The sequence below is a fragment of the Thermobia domestica genome, chromosome 12, assembly GCF_964235325.1.
Source record: "Thermobia domestica chromosome 12, izTheDome1.hap1.1, whole genome shotgun sequence".
NCBI lineage: Eukaryota > Metazoa > Arthropoda > Insecta > Zygentoma > Lepismatidae > Thermobia > Thermobia domestica.
The window spans coordinates 218,154,063-218,175,021 of NC_137465.1; the positions used below are offsets into that span (position 1 = coordinate 218,154,063).

Genomic DNA, 20,959 nt, shown 5'->3' on the forward strand with positions numbered 1-20,959 from the left:
ATTATAAGAAATGAAAAATATTTATGCGAGTTATCCAGGGCTACTGACAAAGACAACAGAAAGAGTTGAAACAGTTCACCGTTAGTTGTTATGCGTCAAATCATATCCTAAAATAAATATACGAAGTACAGCTACTGTATTTATACATACTCATGAAATTGAAAAAATACAATGAAAAAAGTAGTACTTTCAAATTGAACCAAAACAGATATTTATATAAAAATATGTAATAATAATATCAAAACAAATACCTTCTTTACTTTAACGTTAAAAAGCATCCCGGGAAGTAGTGTTTCCAACGTTATGCCCATACTTTTGTCAACTATGGCACCTGCTACGATTTTGGGATCAGCAGTTACTTTAACATGCGTTCCTTCGTCCGAACACACCACTTTCAACACATGACACTTCACGAGTTGACCAATTCCTGAAACAACAATTATTTATTATTCTATATAGAATAATAATGACTAACCTAATTACATAACTAATCCGAATATTTCTCAGTGCAAAAGTAACCATGCAACACTGAAACCCACTACTACTAAGTAGACATTAGTAATATAGTGGCTACACCTTTATGTCGTGTAAATGTGATTGAAAGCGATATGGTGGCTCAGCGACACAGCGTTTTTCTTTGTGCGTGGGGTCCCTGGTTCGATCTCCGGCTAAGTTACTTTGTGGTTGACAACATCGTGTCTGTGGGTACTCCCGTTTCCTAACACATTCTCATTCCACCAATTCGTCCATCATCATTCACTTTCCTTATTCATCTGTCCCCTTAGCCTAATCAGCATAATCGTACGTTATTAAACTGATCAATTTCAAAGATTTTAAACGTAGTACTGTTGTGAACCAGGTAGTTACTGTCGTTCAGTTCAGCAAATCACGGTTACGTGACCAAGAAGGTTGATGCTTGTCCCTCCATTAATGTAACACAAACGAAATACAACACCTATTTATGACTGTACTAACATCCATACATGGTCTGGCACAACAAAATGAAATCTTTAGTTTCAGCTCTACGGTTATGTTCAATAGATTCGAGGGAACGCGGAATAAAAATTAAAGTGAATGAAAATGTATTGGAATTTCTAATTGGAATTTTTATGCCCCACGGTTATACTCTTTCGGCTACAGAAGACGGATGCGTTGATTGAAATGAATGATTATGAAATTAAATGTCGGCTAAAGGCATGGAATTCGTGTTATTATTCAATTCAAAATCTTTTGTCGTTGCGAATTCTGTCGAGGAATTTGAAGCTTAAAATATATAAAACGATAATCATGTCTGTTGTTCTGTATGGTTGCGAAACATGGTAGTTTACTTTGAGGGAAGAACGTAGACTGAAAGTATTTGAGAACAAGAACCTGAGACGAATATTCGGACCCAAGAGGAATGGCAGAAACTTCATAGCGAGGAACTTGCATAATTTATGTCGTTCATCAAACACTGTTAGGGTCATCAAATCTAGGCGGCTCAGGTGGGCCGGTCATGTAACCAGAATGGAAGAAAGTAGGAACGCTTTTAAAGTACTAACTGGAAGTCCAATCGGAAAACAACCACTAGGAAGACCTAGGCGCAGATGGGAGTACAATATTAAGATGGATCTCGCAGAAATAGAAATACAAAGTAGAATCTTGATCTAGTTGGCTAAGGATAGAAGTCAATGAAAAACTTTTGTGAACGCGGCACTGAACCTCCGGGTTTCATAGGCCACAGTCTTAGTTAGAATGAGTATGAGATAATTTGTGGAATGTGAATGTGGGAAGAAACGCGAGAACTCGCTGTTATGCATCACAAATTCGCATGGTCGGATATCGAATAAGCATTTACCTACAAGGGGCTCACTTCTTGCATGAAGAAAGGAAATGCTACACTAAATTAAGTGCTATAATTAGAAACCCGTCTAAATATCTTTAATGCCGAAACTTTCAATGGGAACCTCCATTTCACCAGTGATTTATGTTATAGGCAGATTATTTTCGAAACAGCTATGACTTTTGGTGCGAAGCTAGTCGGCGAGCCGGAACATGAAAGGGGAAATTCTGTCACGTGATGAGCTGTGCACAGTGAAAGCGCTGTGGTCAGTATATGTGAGCTGTTAGCCAACTGTTTTCGTGCTGTTGTTGAAACGTCATGCTTTGCGAGTCGATTCAGAGGTGCACGTAGGAAAGCTCAGTGCTGTTCCGAAAATAATATACCTATACCTGAATTTAAGTGAATAGTTCTGAAAGTCCTATCCATTCCTATTAGCCTAACGGCTAAAGTTCGCGTCTTTGGTGTATATAGCCCCAGATACGATTCCAGGTGAGAGAGCACTGAACGAATTACGATGGTTCAGATCCCATTTTAAACTATAGGTCCATGTCTTGTACAGTTTTCGTGCTGACAAGAAACAAAACTTAAACAAACAAAAAAGTTAAAAAAGAAAAGCACCTACCTAAAGGTCGTCCATCGTTTTCAGTGTCCACGAAAGTCTGAGCATCCTTCTTCGATAAAAAGGCTTTCGGTAAGTCAATTCCAAAATCAAGTATGTATTGACTTTTTTTAATACTTTCCACAGCACCAGTCAGTACCTAAAGAAACCAAAAAATCTGTTTCATTTCATACATGGGATTAATTGAAGTCAACTTCTCAATTTTTATCATCAGTTACATGCTTTATAACTATATACTAACTGCTATAGCTTCAATACTTCTAGGGAGCACGGTGGCTCAGTAGTAGAGCGCTTACGTTTGGTGTGTGGGATCCCCGGCCAAATAAGTTTGTGGTGGACATCGTGTTTGTGTGTTTTCTCGGTTTACTCCAGTTTCCTCCCATATTATCATTCCACCAATTCTTCCGTCATCATTCACTTGCCTTAATTATCCATCTCTCTTAGCCTAAAGGGCATAATCGTAGGACGTTAAACTAAAAGATTTCATTTTGTATACTTCTACTGGCTCTACATTACTAAGATTAACAATTGGAAGGCAACTTCAGTATTCACAATATACGGTAGAATAATTTAGATTTAATTTCTTTAAATTTAGATTATAATTGACTTACAAGTACTTTAACAATCTTCAAACAAGTAACAGTGGCATGTGTACACCACGTGAAGGAATTTGGTTTAAACGGAATATTTTTTAAATAATGAAACCGGAAGTGGTAGGTTTCAGTAGAGAGACTAGAGCGGAGACGGAATATTTCTTGGAACACTTAATTCACTGCAGAAAAGAGCTTCTCGCTGTTACTGTTTTTACTATATAACGATCAACATTAAAACCGGAAGTGGCATGATTTCTACCACTTCCGGTTTTATTAGAGTGTTAAGGATGGAAATGAAATATATTTTTGGGACGCTCAATAGACTACAGAATCCGCTTTTCGCTATCAAGTACTATTTTTGCTCTCTAGTAAGCAAAGTGAAAACCAAAAATGGCTTATTTCTACCACTTCCGGTTTGGATCCATCAACGAATAGGATTCATAACGTTTGACTCTACATTCTGACCAAATTTGGTGGTGAATCATGAATTATTTCTTGAGAGAATTTGTATCCCAGAAGGACAGGGTAAACATATCTAGGAATTTTGGTAAGTCAAACTCTCATAATAATAATAATAATAATAATAATAATAATAATAATAATAATAATAATAATAATAATAATAAAAAGAAGCAGCTTGACTTTCTACCTAATTTTGTTATTTTTATTTTATTTATTTTTTAAAAAAATATTTAACAATCACCAGATACAGCACACAGGCCATTTTATTACTGGATATCTAACAACAACAATAACAATGGAAAGGATTTGGGAAGGTATCGGCCAGGGCCTGTTTAGTAGTACCATCCCGACATTTGACTGGAAGGACTGAGGAAAACCCTGGAAAAATTTAGTCAGGATGGTCGAAAGCGGGAATCGAACCCACAACCTCCCGAATGCAAAGCCAACGCTCTACCACTTGAACTATTTCGCTCCGTTATCGTTTTCGTAACGAAGATTACAGAATATCGATCATGAAACGAAATAGTTTTCTACAACAATTATAGTAAACCTATTACTTTTTATTTATTTATTTTTTAAGCTTGGACCTCATGAAGTTTCCATTAAGTCCTACGTTATACCAGACATAATTTGTGATTTGAATTATTTGGTCTAGGAATTAATTCGTGCGGTTGGTACGCACACATTGAAGCTGTAGTACAAACACAAAATACATAAATACCTTAAGAAAAATATTGTCCATCGCTAGCCACCACTTTCGCCCATCTGTCAGGCAATGTACGGATTCCGTGGCGAAAGAAGTCCTCATCCTTGGAAGCGATCCAGTCAGAGACCCATGTTTCGATATCTTCTGAAGAAGTAAACCGCTGTCCAATCAAATCGTTGTTCATGCAATCGAACAAGTAGTAGTCCGAAGGAGCAACGTCTGGTGAATACGGCGGGTGGGGTAAAACTTCCCATCCGACATTTTCTAAATAGGTTTCGACCGGTTTTCCGACATGTGGGCGAGCGTTATCATGTTGAACAATAAGTTTATCATGTCTGTTCTCCCATTCTGGTCGTGTTCTGGCCAGAGCTTGCTTCAAACGCATTAATAGTCGTCGATAACGTTCTCCATTCATAGTTTCACCCGGTTGCAGCAGCTCATAGTACACCACACCTTTCATATCCCACCATATGCACAGCATAACCTTTGCACAGTGAATATCTCGTTTTGGTTGTGATGGACCTGGTTCACCTGGTTTCACCCAGGCCTTTTTTCGTTTAGGGTTCTCGTAATGGATCCACTTCTCATCACCCGTAATAATTCGATGCAGAAACCCCTTTCTGCTCTGTCGTTGAAGCAGCAATTCGCAAATGGTTTTTCGTCTTTCAACGTCTCTGTCTTTCAATTTATGTGGAACCCAATGTGACATCTTTTGAATCATTCCCATGGCTTTCAAGCGTTTGGAGACTGTTGTTTGATCAACGCCTAATGCTGCTGCAAGTTGTTCCTGCGTTTGACACGAATCCTGCTCGAGCATGCTGTCAATTCTTCGTCTTGAAATTTTTTTGGCTGTCCAGCTCGCTCTTGGTCTGCCAAGCCGAAATCACCACTTCTAAACCGTGCAAACCACTTCTGACACGTTCGCTCAGCTAGAGCATGGTCACCATACACTTCCACCAAAATACGATGACTTTCAGTCGCACTTTTCTGCATGTTAAAGTAATGCAGCAGGACACCCCGCAAAAACACTTTATCAGGCACAAATTGCACCATGTTCACTTAACTACAAACTGGTGTTGTTGACGCTTTAATCCACTGCCCTATACTACGAACGATACGCGATGACAGGGGTTTGCAACACATGTGTGGATACACGGAACTGTGGGACGCTCCGTTCGTTGCGCCATCTCTTGTCCACCCGCACGAATTAATTCCTAGACCAAATACATGTGCTTACATCAAGATAGCCTGTAGTCCACACCTTTAATACCAAGTTGGAATGTTGATTTGCACAGAAACATACCCAATATTTAGCCAAAGCATCTGTCTTTAACTACGATACACACTTTTTAATTTAGTAAGAAAAATGTTTGACATATTATTAATTTAATAATAAAACTGATATTATCACACTTGAGGCATATTATTATTTAAGAGTACGAACTGACGCCTGCTCATAATAATTTGCAAACATACTCTTTTTATTTACTGCGTCTGTTTTATTGACTGTACTATTTCGGTGTTCTCTGACACTTTCCTCTGTAGATGTGGGCAACTCGCATGCAACTCGTATAACTTCTTAGCCCTCCTTGCTCGCTGAACGGCTAGTGCGTGCACCTTTAGGGCACAAGGTCCTGAGTTCGATTCCTAGTGGGGAAATACAAAAAAATTTTTACTTTTACAATCATTCACTTTTATCAGTCACCCGTCTCCTCTAGCCTGAAGGGCATAACCATGGGGCGTTAAATTAAACCATTTCATTTTTTTCATGTCACTTCTTAGAATTATATCTTGCTCTATTTTGTGTGCACGGTAAACAATGAATGAGTTAAGTGATTTCGTCACTTCCACTCTCAACCTAAATGCAGAAACTAAAACCCACATTGTCAGTTCCAAATAATACGTCTGCTAGATAAAATATAGGCCAGTGCTATGTTTCATTTTATTTTCATGTAATAACGTTTCCTTTAATTATACTATATATATATATATCAGGTGTTCTAAAAATGGCGCCCACGGACCACAGAGCACCATTCTACAAGTTAAAATAAAGCAAAAAATATATATATATATATTTATCTTTAAACTTCCCTCTTTCAGAAATTTTAACAAAAACTGCATTTCTCTTTCATTATAATATTTATAAGTCAATCCAAAATATAACCATTGTAAGTTCCATATACAGCTTACGATTTTGGAACTCAGAGGAAACAAATGAAAATAAATGCCTAACCAATTCATTATGAGGTCAAATATAACTACCTTGCATTAGAATCTTCTTCTTTTGAATGTCTTATTTCTATGAAAATCTAAGACTTATAGTTTTGTGTTAGATTGCAGAAGTACTTGGTGATTATGTTGTTATATTCTTAAACCCATGATTACACGTTAACCGTACGTTGAACTTTGATGATTACACGTTTCCTTACCTTGTCAAAGAGTTTCCAAAATCTATGAATGATTACATAGCTTACTTATTACGTAGTACCAATATAACTGTAATGATTTTGAGTGTTTCTTCTGTTTGTTAAATTAGCGAATCTTATTTCGATTGTTAATGTTGCCAGGTCGAAGGTTTGTCGAAGTTCTGGGTAGTAACTAAAACTTGACAATTTTGATTTACATTTCTAGAACCTGAGGAGTTGCTGAGGAAGGTGTCACGCAACACTGAAACAGTACATTAAATATTTGACGCAGTAAATAAAATAGTACGTTTACAAAATAATATCAGTTTTATTTTTGAATTTAAAAATTTAAATATACAAAAGTGTTAGTAAAATTAGGAGATAAAATAACATTACATTACCATTTTTGGTTTTATGTCGGAATGCTTCAAGTGAGAGTTTACAACCTGTGGCTTCAACGAAAGCACAGTCTGATATCTGTCGTCTACCACTTTCGCAACAGCGTACTGGCCAGGACGGAACATTTTCTGCAGTTCGTAGCACACCTACAAAAAAGTGCATATTTTAATAGTAGTTTCACATCGAAGTCACTTGAATTATAATACAAATACTATCTGATATACTTTTTAAAATACAGAAGTCCGTATTAGAATTCATAGTTCCGACACGTGAATCATTTTCAAAAGACTCGATAGGTAGAAGGAAAAAGAACAATAAAACCTGCGCTGTAAACGAAATGGCCGTTGCTCAAGAAATTATACCAACGCCAAGAACGAAATTACACATTAACTCTCAAAGGTGAAATTGTGTGGAAGCATACATTTTATCTTCTTTATATATATATATCGTGTTATGCAAAAGTGAACTAAGTGCCAAATTTTGAAAATCCACGTAAATGCGACGATTGGTTCCTGATAAGCATTAGAACGTTTTGCACAATCGAAAAGAGAGGAAAACCAACACCTTTCCAAAAAAAGAAACATAATTTCACTTTTGATTACGGCTACATTAATGCTGGACATCAACCTTTAAACGTAATTTTCTTAAAAGTATGGAAGTGGCGCTTAGTTCGTTTTCGCAGGACCGGTACATATATATTGCCTGTTATTCGCACGGGGAGAGTACGTTTCATTTTGGACATAAAGGGCAATGGAGGGCTGAATTTGCATTTAAATTGCATTGGAAGTGCCACTGTTCATCTCAGCGACCCGAAAATCATTTTTATCTATCTCCAACTCCTCCAAGTTGCGGGGCTGAACTGGGATTTAAACGGCATCGGAAGTGTTACTGTTCATCTTAGCGACCCCGAAAACTATGGATTCGACACTAACATCGGTCCATTTCCGATCATTTTTAAATATCTTTCCCTCCCCTAAGTTGCACCATCAAAACCACCCCAAGTCCGAATCACAATATTTGTTGAAAATTTGATACAGATCGGTCGTGTGGTTCACGAGTTAAGTTTTATTTATTTTTATATATCTCCCTACCTCTCCCCCTCTTCTAAATTGTACCGTCAAAGTGAAATGATAAGAACCATCCCAAGCCCGAACCTCATTTATGTTGAAAATTTGACCGAGATCGGTCGAGTGGTTAGAGTTATTTGGTCTAGGAATTAATTCGTGCGGTTGGTACGCACACATTGAAGCTGTAGTACAAACACAAAATACATAAATACCTTAAGAAAAATATTGTCCATCGCTAGCCACCACTTTCGCCCATCTGTCAGGCAATGTACGGATTCCGTGGCGAAAGAAGTCCTCATCCTTGGAAGCGATCCAGTCAGAGACCCATGTTTCGATATCTTCTGAAGAAGTAAACCGCTGTCCAATCAAATCGTTGTTCATGCAATCGAACAAGTAGTAGTCCGAAGGAGCAACGTCTGGTGAATACGGCGGGTGGGGGTAAAACTTCCCATCCGACATTTTCTAAATAGGTTTCGACCGGTTTTCCGACATGTGGGCGAGCGTTATCATGTTGAACAATAAGTTTATCATGTCTGTTCTCCCATTCTGGTCGTGTTCTGGCCAGAGCTTGCTTCAAACGCATTAATTGTCGTCGATAACGTTCTCCATTCATAGTTTCACCCGGTTGCAGCAGCTCATAGTACACCACACCTTTCATATCCCACCATATGCACAGCATAACCTTTGCACAGTGAATATCTCGTTTTGGTTGTGATGGACCTGGTTCACCTGGTTTCACCCAGGCCTTTTTTCGTTTAGGGTTCTCGTAATGGATCCACTTCTCATCACCCGTAATAATTCGATGCAGAAACCCCTTTCTGCTCTGTCGTTGAAGCAGCAATTCGCAAATGGTTTTTCGTCTTTCAACGTCTCTGTCTTTCAATTCATGTGGAACCCAATGTGACATCTTTTGAATCATTCCCATGGCTTTCAAGCGTTTGGAGACTGTTGTTTGATCAACGCCTAATGCTGCTGCAAGTTGTTCCTGCGTTTGACACGAATCCTGCTCGAGCAATGCTGTCAATTCTTCGTCTTGAAATTTTTTTGGCTGTCCAGCTCGCCCTTGGTCTGCCAAGCCGAAATCACCACTTCTAAACCGTGCAAACCACTTCTGACACGTTCGCTCAGCTAGAGCATGGTCACCATACACTTCCACCAAAATACGATGACTTTCAGTCGCACTTTTCTGCATGTTAAAGTAATGCAGCAGGACACCCCGCAAAAACACTTTATCAGGCACAAATTGCGCCATGTTCACTTAACTACAAACTGGTGTTGTTGACGCTTTAATCCACTGCCCTATACTACGAACGATACGCGATGACAGGGGTTTGCAACACATGTGTGGATACACGGAACTGTGGGATGCTCCGTTCGTTGCGCCATCTCTTGTCCACCCGCACGAATTAATTCCTAGACCAAATATAAAGTCACACACACAGTCACTTTCAATTTTATACATTATATTTGGATTTCACATTTTAACATTTTTATTTGAAATGAAGTACAACATTTAATTTAAGGTCTCACAAGCTAAACGAAATGGATGATTAATGAGAGTGAATGATTCTAAAAAATTGCACGAGTAAGAATGTGGAGAACCTAGAGAAAACCCACGGACATGATGTTGTCCATTAGGAAACCCATATGGCCTGGTATCGATTCAGGGACCCTTTTACCAGAGGGCGCTCTAGCAATGAGTCACCGTGACCCTCTAGCTTCATCTTTTAAACTGAATGATCCGACATTTCTCTACTACCAGTGTCTCGACTCTTCCGTCCTAGCTTTCTTTATCTTTTAAACTAAATGAACTGACAATACTTTACTACACTCTTCTCTTGTCATCGTCAGTGGTGGATCTAACCTGGGGCCTAGTCCCACCCCGCAGTTTTTCGAAATGAAATCTTTAGGTTTTACGTAACACGATTATGCCGGTTAGGCTAAAGGAGATGGTGATGATGAGAAATGAATGAAGTGTGAGGAAACGGGAGAACCCCGAGAAAACCCACCCACACGGTGTTTGTCCACCACAAAGTTAACTTGGCGCGAGCTGGGATCGAACCAAGGATCCCATGCACCAAGGGTAAACACTACCACTGAGCCACCGCGACCGCCCGCATTTTTTTGGGTGACGAACATAGTTTAAGCTATTATTTATATATTTTTGAATGTTTACAGTAAACTCACGATACACCTATCATAGTCTGGGTTCTGGCTGTTACCCTTCCCCCCAGTTTTTATCTCCTAGATCCGCCTCTGGTCATCACGATACACCTGATATCCTAACCAGCCGCCATATGCTTTCAGCAATTTTATCCTTCTTACTTCCTCCCATCTTGCCCGTTTTTCAATAGAGTTCACGTGTTGAAACGAAAATATCAAGGTTCTAGGTTTATTTATTTTGTTAAGTTTGGAAGAGTACCAGGTAAGATTTATATTAACATAATTTGCTATATGAAGTAAAGCAGAAAATAGAATAATTTGATACATTAATAAAGAATTACGTGAAACTGCTTTCAGAAAACATAATAATTTAGTAAGTGAAATATGTATTAAGGAAAATGTCTAGCATGGAACTGTTAAGTAGCCTCTTCATGCGCCATGGATGCGTTGAGTGGCTGAGCACCAACATTAAAAAAGTGATAGAATGCGTGGCTGTTCAAAGAGTAGACAGGGTAGCGTAGTGGTTAAAGAATCTGCACGGTAAGCCGGAAACTTGGGTTCGATTCTCGACCTAGTAGTGAATTTTTCATTCCTTGTACAGTATGTTCTGATACGAATATTCGGACCTAAGAGAAACGGAAATGGGAAACGGCGGAAACTTCATAAAGGGGAGCTACATAATTTATACCGTTTACCAAATATTGTTAGGGTCATCAAGTCTAGGAGGCTCAGATGGGCAGGTCACATAGCCAGAATGGAAAAAGTAGGAACGCTTTCAAAGTCTTAACTGAATGGCCAATCAGAAAACGACCATTAGGAAGACCTACGCGCAGACGGGAGAACAATATTAAGATGGATCTTGCAGAAATAGAAATACAAAATAGAAACTGGATTCAGTTGGCTAAGGATAAAAGTTAATGGAGAGCTTTTGCGAACGCGGCATTGAACCTCCAGGTTCCATAGGTCATAGAGTTAGTTAATTAGTAGTTGTACAGAGTATCATTGCATTCACATGTATGTATTTAGTATGATATAAAAGCGGTTAAATCCTACACTTATCGTATCTAACTTCCTAGGTTGTCTTCGTCAACCAACTAACATTTTCTGTATGTGTAGACTACGGAACAGCCAAGACTTAGCCACGTTTATTTTTACGTACTAACAGGATGGATAGATGATTCGAGTTTATCATCCAGTTCAGCAGCGAGACTACGTACCATGAGACCTGAAACTACAGCTAAACGTGGGATTCGAACCACGTGAACACCATTCGGGGAACGTACTAACAGAAAGTGACTAGCAATTTTAAAACAGTAACTCTAGATTTTAGTGTTTTGTTAGAAGAGGATGAAATTGAGACGTAAATTCTTGAAGCCGGTGTTTCAACAGTGTTAAGTTGGTTGACAAACACAACAGATGAACTACGTGAAATGGTTAACGCATCCAAGGAGCGTATAGAGGTAAGTAATATAGGATACCGTATTTGCGCAACGGCTTGAAAAATCATGGTGCGGCCTATAATCGAGTTTTTGCCCCTGAGATAATAAATCATCATTTCAAAATCTCATGTACAGTCACCCACATAAGTACCTGGACCCTAAGTAATGGAATTATAACAGTAAGAAGTCCAGGTACTTATGCGGGTGACTATACACGTATCTTGTGGGTTCAAATTAATACCATTACAAGTTACTGCAGTTACTTTTGTAAACCATCAAAGACTTAAAAAGAAAAATAGCAGAGAAACTTACCTTGTTCGCAAAAATTGCCCCCTTCATTGGGTGCCGATAACACCTTACACTGGCATAAAAATCACTTGTAAACTTGCTACTTTTATTTACAGGAATACATATATTTGTTATACCGTAGATACAGGACTTGAAAAATGTTGCTTGTACGTACTCGCCAGCCAAAAAAATCTACTAGCCAGACCATTTTGCAGTCACAGTGTTTATACAAAATTTATTCCCGACACAGTAAACATAATACTTTTTTTCTTGGCTGCCTCTTACAAATAATAATAATAATAATAATAATAATAATAATAATAATAATAATAATAATAATAATAATAATAATAATATATGTTATTTATTCTTGAATTTACGTTTTTGATTGATCAGACTTTATTCGCTAAATATAAAAACTATTCGTCCCTGGCGAGTAGGCGAATGCATTTTTCAAGCCCTGCGTATATATAATATATACGGTATATTTATATAATACCTGCTCTTGAAAAAAAGAAAGCAACCATGTTTACCAAAACTGCATCAGCTTGTTTGTACCCACCCAAATCAAGCACAATCACTTCCCACCATCTCAGCATCACCAGCGTCTGATTCTTCACCCTCGCTAGACGATTCAGAATGCTGCTCAGAGTCAACTTCAGTCCCAGCAAGATTATATATATATATATATATATATATATATATATATATATATATATATATATATATATATATATATATATATATATATATATATATTTAACTTTTCATGAGAAGTTCTTTCGATATTGACCGCCAAGCAGCTAAAATCCAACAGCACACGTCTGACACAGCACATTGGAAACTGTCTCCTGGCGTCGAAGTTGCTTTGTTCATGATGTAATTTCTATAGAACTGTCTTACACTAGCTTTGAAAGGATGACTGATAAACATATCCAAAGATGCAACACACAAATTTCTTGTAAATTTAGTAATGCGATCTATATTCGAGATGAACTTTTTATATAATCTCGTGTCACAAGTTTAGATGCAGCCTATATTCGCGCAAATACGGTAATATTTAAATAAAAATTATTTTAAAATCCTCTTTTTAGAACTATAAATCTGCCGAGAGGTTCAAACAATGTTACTGAAGCCTCTAGTTTGAAAAATATGAGACTTCAAGGAATTAGAAAGACACAAGTTCTATCCAAACATCCATGCTTCGGAACCGCTCGAGCTTCACAATCGATGTTCGATGGGGACTTACACTACTTTCTGCATAATCTGCCAAACCACTTGAGGTTGTCTCTATAAAATGAAATGAAATCTTTGAGTTTTACGTCCCACTCTTATGCCGGTTAGGCTAAAGGAGACGGTGATGATGAGTAATGAATGAAATGGTGGAATAAATAAAGTGGGAGGAAACGGTAGAACCCCGAGAAAACCCACGCACACGGTGTTTGTCCACCACAAGGTTCACTTGGCGGGGGCTGGGATCGAACCCGGGACCCCAAGCACCAGAGGTGAAAGCTCTACCACTGAGCCACCGCGGCCCCTGTTGTTTCTATAGTTTCAAACTAGAACATTACAGAAACATATTTTCTTGCACTTTCAGTAGCTTGTACTTTTGAAAGAAGAATATTTTCGATCTACGTTTATTAAGCTTTCTTCTTTAATTTCGAATAAGGAATCATCTTCTAAAGCTCGGTGCCAGTTTCTTGTATAAAGCCAGCTTGTATAAAGGTAAAAATAAACTGAAGCAAGAGTAAATGATTATTAAAATTCCTGATGAATGATGCTAAGTTATATATATACAACGTGGGCATCAAGTCGCTTTCTCCAATATATGTTTCTTGACTTGTTTTGGAGAAAGCGACTTTGTGTCTACCCTCTATATCGGATATTCTAAAAATGGGGCCCATGGACCACATAAAACTATTCTATAGGTCAGAATAAAATGGAAATGTTGTATAATGGTATACACTTTCGGGTCTTCTAGAATCAACCAAAAATTTGACGTTATGGCAACATCGAAGATAACCATTAGCATTTCTTTACGAATCTGTCAAGAAGTTACATCGATTCTCGCCCGATGGCAGCTAAAACCTGTATACTGATATTAACCCTATCTATTAACGTTGGTATAAGCTATATCATACTTTTAAGTCATATCTTTAGCAATTAATGTCTGTGTGTGTTTGCTTGCTCCTCTGTTAGCAAGAAGTTGTGTTTACTTCTATTTAAATACATAACTTATGCTAACGCTAAAGATAGGGGTTAGTATTTACGTCTACTAGCTTTAACTGCCATCCGAAAAGGTCTATATAACTCCTTGATGGATTCATAGATCCAAAATTATCTATGATGCTACCACAAGTTGCCCATAGTCTGAAGAAGGGTCCCAGAGGAATATTAAGATACAACATTTACACTTTACTTTGACCTACAGAATACAGGGTGTCCGAGAAGTCCTTCCCTGATTACAGAAATTGATAACTCAGGCTAGAAATAAGATAGAAATATGAAACTGGTGTTGAATTGTTTACAAACTATAAAAGTTTTTGTCTGTGTTAGGTTTGTTCTGTTTGCACCACCTCATTGGGGTTTGGACGTCCGTGCCTATCTCGATAGGACATTTCCTGGGCGATGGATTGGTCATGATGGACCAACAGCTTGGCCTCCACGCTCTCCTGACATAACCCCATTAGACTTCTTTTTATGGGGTTATGTCAAGGATGAGGTCTACCGAACACGTGTACAGTCCGCGGCATAAAATTTGTTACAAAAATTCTAAGTCCAAATGAATAACAAACTTGCCCAGTTTTCTTATGCATTCCCGCAATACATGTATCAATCGATTAGTTGCTTCTAGTATTTATTCCAACTCCTCCCCGTCCTCCACCTCTCCTTGTCTAAAGCAGAGCGTGTGACGTAGTACACTCTTTCCATTCAGCTGAAAAAGAAACAGGAATCAAGTTTACAACGTTATAGCTTTAAAACAGTCTTTTCCATTCGTTTGTTCTGAAATATTTTTAAGAGCCTAAATTAAAGGAAAGTCACACAATCTTCCCAGAGCTTCATAAATATCTTTAGTTTCATTCTTTTCTTTCTTTAAAGAGTGCAAGCTAGTAAGATGCTCCCTAAGAAATCTATGGAAATTGCCAAGAGCTCTAAAATATCTACGGACAGAAACGAGTTTTATTCAATGATTCATTGAATTTCTTTTCAGTAAGTGCAAGCAAATGTTTCAGGGGCGTCATTTGGGCAGGACAGGAGGGTGTAATTCCGCCTCTCTTGAGCTTCATAAATACGTATTTTTTGATTAAATGTATAGTAATACACTAATAAAAAGTGAAAATCTTATGTCGCCGGAAAATCTCTTCCTCCCCCCCCCCTCCCCGAATAAAGTCTAAAAGACACTGGTTTTAACAACAAACCTATAGAGTTACGATAGCACATTGCTAAAGAGCTTACATTTGGTTTCAAGAGTCGAAGGTTTGATCTCAAGCCATATGACTTCCTGGGTGACTGAGAGAGAGAGAGAGAGAGAGAGAGAGAGAGAGAGAGAGAGAGAGAGAGAGAGAGGGATTCAAATGTGGAGACACAGAGGGATGATTTGTATACACAGATTTAGAATTGGGGAAAAAATGATCGGACAGCATTCGTATTATGACGAAAATTCTGATTTTGTGAAAGATAAGAAGGGAAGTTTTCGAACTGCGAGGATCACATTAGGCAGTTGTCGAATTAATATGGAGAACTCTTTTTAGAGCATCAGATGATTACGAAAGGAGAGAAAGATCTTCAGAACTGAGGAATTAAGATTTTAAAAAATCTGGTTTCGGCGACGGGTTTCGAACCACGAACCTTGTGGTCATCGAACCATGACTTTATCCATTCTGCTACGGAGAATTCTATTACTGGTTCACATACGTTTCCCTTAGCTGCGTTGAAAGCTACCTTCAGGGGATATTCCAAAAGTTGACTCGGTAGATGCGCCGTTCAGTTAGGACGTAAACCTCTTGTAACTTAGTTACAATGTGCAAAATGAACTTCCTCTTCTTCAGGACACTTTTTAAAGCTTTAAAATTTGTTACTATTGTTTTAATTAAGTTACATTTTATAGAACCATCTGATAAAGTAGTGCCAAGCCCTGTGCGTCATTGTCTGTTAGGTGAATGGTTAATGTAAGTTACTCCCACGTGGATGGTCCGAGCTTCCAATCAAGACCATTATTATTGATTATTTTATTTGAGTTACGCTCATACTGTATATTCCACAAGTTCAAGTTTGAAGTAATGTAGTCACAGCTAGTTTAATTCGAAATAATTTTCCAATATTATATTTGTTACTAAAATTACATGGCACTCACTTGTTTGTAGCCCTGCATAAATGCAAAATTGTTTTAAAAGTATATTTTACTTTCAAGTATTATTGATTTTTTTTTAAATTGTCCTTCAAGTTTATTTTATAATTATTTTCTATTTCTTAATTATAACATATTTTCTATTTATATTGTACTCTATGTTACACGTTTATTATTTACATTTTATGTCTTACCTTTGAAAGGGATCTTTTGACAATTAAGAGCAGCAGGGACATACACAGGATGGAGGCCTTGGCAATCCAGAGCTTTTGCCCCCACGTAATCACTACTTTTTTGTTTGTATATATATCTAATTTTATAGATGGTGATAGCAGAGGCGGATTCAGGGGAGTTTGTTTGGGGTGATCGCATCCCCCGGAATAGGGAACTTTTTATACTTTTTATTTTAAAAATAAAACATATCCTAAGTATTTTTCATCTTTGTATTATAAACTTAAATTAAAACCTAAAGTAGATAGCCCTTACTTTCTTAAGAAAGTTAATTCTGCAGAAGACCTACTTCTCCTTTTCTAAATTATTTTTTTTTTTTTTTTTTTTTTTTTTTTTTTTTTTTGCAATCTGCTCTTACCTTGATTTGACTTCGAACGACCGCCCCTCCCAAACAATCATCCTGGATCCGCCCCTGGATGATAGACATTTTAGTAAAATATTCCCTCAATCGCTGAAATAAATTCCTGTCAAGCTTTCGATCGCTGAAATAAATTTCTGTCTACGGCCCTGCAAAACAGTGACGATTTTAGGGAGTGATCAGTTAGTAATGCCTCCCTGGAGCAACGACACTTCCCCAGAAGTCATATCTCCGATAATTCAGAATGTGATTTGTGCATTATCACTTTTCAATCTCAGTGTCTTGAAACGCACCAAAAAGGAACTGTTCTGAAGTATTTACTGGTTCTCCCTATGACCCCATTTCAATATGGCCAACCTTGGACATATACACATCTGAAATATCACCTTTTATGTCAGTGATCCCGTAAACTATCCATTCGACACAAATATAGGATATTTTCGATTCTTTATTCCTGTCACCCTCCCATTGTCAACTCGAAGCCAACCAAGGCTTATTTTGGACTTACGCAGCATCCACAGTGTCACTTTTCATCTTTGCATATGAATTCGACACTAATTTCTTTCGTATTTGACTACTTTTACATGTCACCTTCACCTCTTGGTAGGGATTTTTTCAGTATCTCGCCCCCACAACTATGGAGAAATTTCAACCAACTAAGTATAATTATAAATTATCATCTGAAACAACAATACGGGTGATCTTTTTCGCAGAGGAATTCGTTAACTATTGTTTCAATATCAATGTATTGGCTATTTTTGCTGTCCATGCTGAAGATTGCCAAAGAGCTCAACTTCATCTGCACTATTGTGCAATGAATATAGGTTTTAGTGGTTTAATTTACTGAATACTCGCTTAGATGATGCTCTCGTCACAGAAAAAGTGATATACAGTTATAAAAGAAAAATGAAATGAAATATCTAATTTTTAAATCCCACGATTATGCCGACTATGCTAATGGAGAGAGTAATGGTGAGAAATAAATGAAATTGTTTAATGAAAAAAGTTGGAGGAAACGGGAGAAACCCGAGGACACACATGCACACGGTGTTTGTCCATAATAAAGTTCATTCGGCATGAGCTGGGATCGAACCAAGGACCCCATGCACCATAGGTAAAGTTATAAAAGAATAGGCGTCTAAACAAATACGGAACACTACTATCAATGAGAGTTATATAAGATTAGATTTTTAGTTATTTCATTCTAAGTTAAAATTTCAATCAATCTTGTTCTTCATTACTGTTCGAAAACTTAAAGTTGTTGCTGCAAGGACGTGATAAATCTTTTCAGTAGGCTTCGCAGTCCCCTCCACAGCTTCTTTTCCATGTAAGGCTAAAGTAGTCTCATTTTAGACATCGAGGAAAAATAGTAGAATTACGAATTTTCAATGGGCCCCGTTTTACTCTGGGCTCCCTCAACGCACTGCCGTTAGTTACGTCACTGTTCAGGATGCATGATGGAGCTTCTGCTTTTAGGAATACTTTCTAAGGCAGTACGAGTTTTGTTTTTTAACTGCTGTGTGAATTAAGTTGTATTTGCTAGAAGTGTCGGTTAAAGGAAACGAAAGATCCTACACTCAAACACAAATAATCTCTTTCGAAACTCTAATGGAAAACGAAACGAATCGTCCTAAACATATTACGCTTTTGAAGAGAAAAAGAGCAAATCAGTAGTTGCACATACGCTTAATGGTGTTTCTTGGATACAAATTTATAACTTACAAAAGTCATGTTCACGTCATGGTTTGATAGATGAAGGGTTAGTAAAAGGAATTCTTACGCTGGTGGTCGTGGGATCGAATCTATGCTCTTGTTACTTTTTTCTCTTAGCCACACTTAGTTTGTGCATTCCAAACCTCGAAGTTTGCTTTGGATTATTTATGAAAGGAGGTAGAGAATTAATTGTAGTCGAAATTAGTTTCAAATATGAGATTATAATTACATATTTTGTCTTTAACTTATTACGTATCAATTTTTATATCAAATTTTCCAGCCTTTATTTAATTCATCTTCCGGTGTAATACAATGAACATTTGCAGAGCGACGTCAGTCGGACGAAAGTACTATATTCCATTGTTACTCTAATATACCTAGGTATTTGTTCATATATTTATAAATTGTTTACTAAGTAAAAACTTATGGCGGTCCACATTATGTGTCATATAATAGACCGTACGAAGGCGGACATAGCAGAAGGCGTATTGCAAATATCCCTGGTGATAAAAAGTAGGGGTCTTCTTCACTAGACTCGAACCACTGTTACAGGCGGTTTTGGTTTACATAGCAAGCATAATACCACTCGGCCACCAAGTCTCGCACGTTCGCCTCTTTATTAATGCAGAACATACTGAGACACTTACATTCACTGGTGTCGCGTAATGTATTTCATAAAATTTTGTTAATAAGTGAGTCGAATTAGGTAGCCCTCGAGAGGGCTGATGGTGTTGTGGGCAAGCATTTATTAATAGTGTGTATAATCCCCTTGGGACTCGATTACAGCTGCCATACGCCGTGGCATTGAATCCACCAGGCGAGAGATATAGCGTTGGGTGCAACAGATCGACCACGCATCTTCAACACGCTCCCAAAGATCATTAGATGTTCGTGGAGGATTGTTCGACCAGGTTTCCCGCAATGTTCTTACAACAGAGGCCCACATATTTTCAATAGGGTTCAGATCTGCTCCATGAGGAACCTAGTCAACTATTTCGACATCAGGTTGCCTCTGCAACCATGTCTGAACCACATTTGAATTATGTATCGAGGTATTGTCCTGTTACAAATATAATATGCGTCACCTACATGAGCTTTTATTTCCGGAAGCGTTTCATCCAGATGTTCCACATACTTGTGGGCGTTTAGGCGACCAGGAATCCTGTAGATTCCTCCGAAATTTGCAGCCTTGCATATCCATGCCCAACAGTGGACAGTTACATGTCCCATTCGACCAGAACGGGAAACGTATTCAGAGGCATACCTTTTTCCAGGAGGGCGGTAAACACGCTTCGGCCCGAAGTTTGCACTGGAAAATATTTTTTCGTCTGTGAAAACGACCTCGTCCCACACACGTGCAATATTTAACTGTGCAAACGCCAGACGGTCAACCATGTGGTCTTCTGTTAGTCGCTCCTTAACAGCTGCCCTGTATGATCTCAAACTAAAGGATTTGCGTGTACGACGGACAGTCGTAACATCGCCAGGGAAATTGGTTTCCTCTCGTAACTGTCGGGCAGACATGAAAGGGTGCTCACGGCATTGGGCAATTACACTCTGGTCTTCTTCGGAAACTCTTTGTCGCCCACTTCCTCTTTTACGTCTTACATCTCCTGTTTCCTCATATCTCCTTCACCACCTCCGTGCTGTAACACGGTTAACGCCATATCTCGCGCTTGCCTCGATATAGTTCATGCCCGCATGCTCAATTAAAGCAATCACGCTGCTTTTAACAGAAGCATCGTAGTGAGCCATTTTCACACCAGAAGCAAAATGATAGCTTTGCTTAGGTGTTTGAACGGAACGTGCTTCATGTGACGTCACGTAACAAGGCGGAGTTTCCTCTCACTGCTGTAGACGATATCGTACTCCCTCTGCTGGGTGTTTCGTGACGGAAAAGTGCTTTTAAGCAGTTCCTGGCGACCGCTTTGAAATCAAATGTAATGTATGAGAATTAAATTTGTCATATCTGTAATTTGGTGTAGAGACAAAACAAAATTGGAAAGCAAAGGTTTAAGAACAACTCAGCTTATTAATATAAAACAAGTCAAAGATTATTAACCTGCATTATCATACAAGAAATGCGAGAATTTTGAAACAAAGAAAAATAACTTAGAAATTTGCAACTGAAGAAAAAAAAAAAAAAACTTAAACACACTAAAGGGTATGAGTAGGGGGATTAATGGGGACGTCAGGAATGAGGCTATATGTCCCCGTCTCGATTAACGCGAGGGATGGATTTTAGCATTTCACTTTGACGGAATAACGTAGAGGATGGAGAGGAGGGGGAAGATACATAACAGCTATAAATATAAAAATAAAACTGACAATGTTCGGTGGTGAATA

At 38.1% G+C, this 20,959-nt stretch overlaps 1 protein-coding gene across 3 annotated transcripts in view; it reads right to left on the reverse strand.

Annotated features, from left to right (window-relative positions):
• LOC145667050 (protein RRP5 homolog) overlaps positions 1–20,959 on the reverse strand; it is a 120,220-nt gene that overhangs the window by 76,255 nt on the left and 23,006 nt on the right. For all 3 annotated transcript variants that reach the window (XM_081734749.1, XM_081734747.1, XM_081734748.1), the window contains exons 5-7: positions 7,009–7,152; positions 2,445–2,580; positions 252–427 (exon numbers count right to left, since the gene is read on the reverse strand). In XM_081734749.1, coding sequence (XP_081590875.1) covers positions 252–427; positions 2,445–2,580; positions 7,009–7,152 — 456 coding nt within the window. The remainder of the gene's footprint in view (positions 1–251; positions 428–2,444; positions 2,581–7,008; positions 7,153–20,959) is intronic.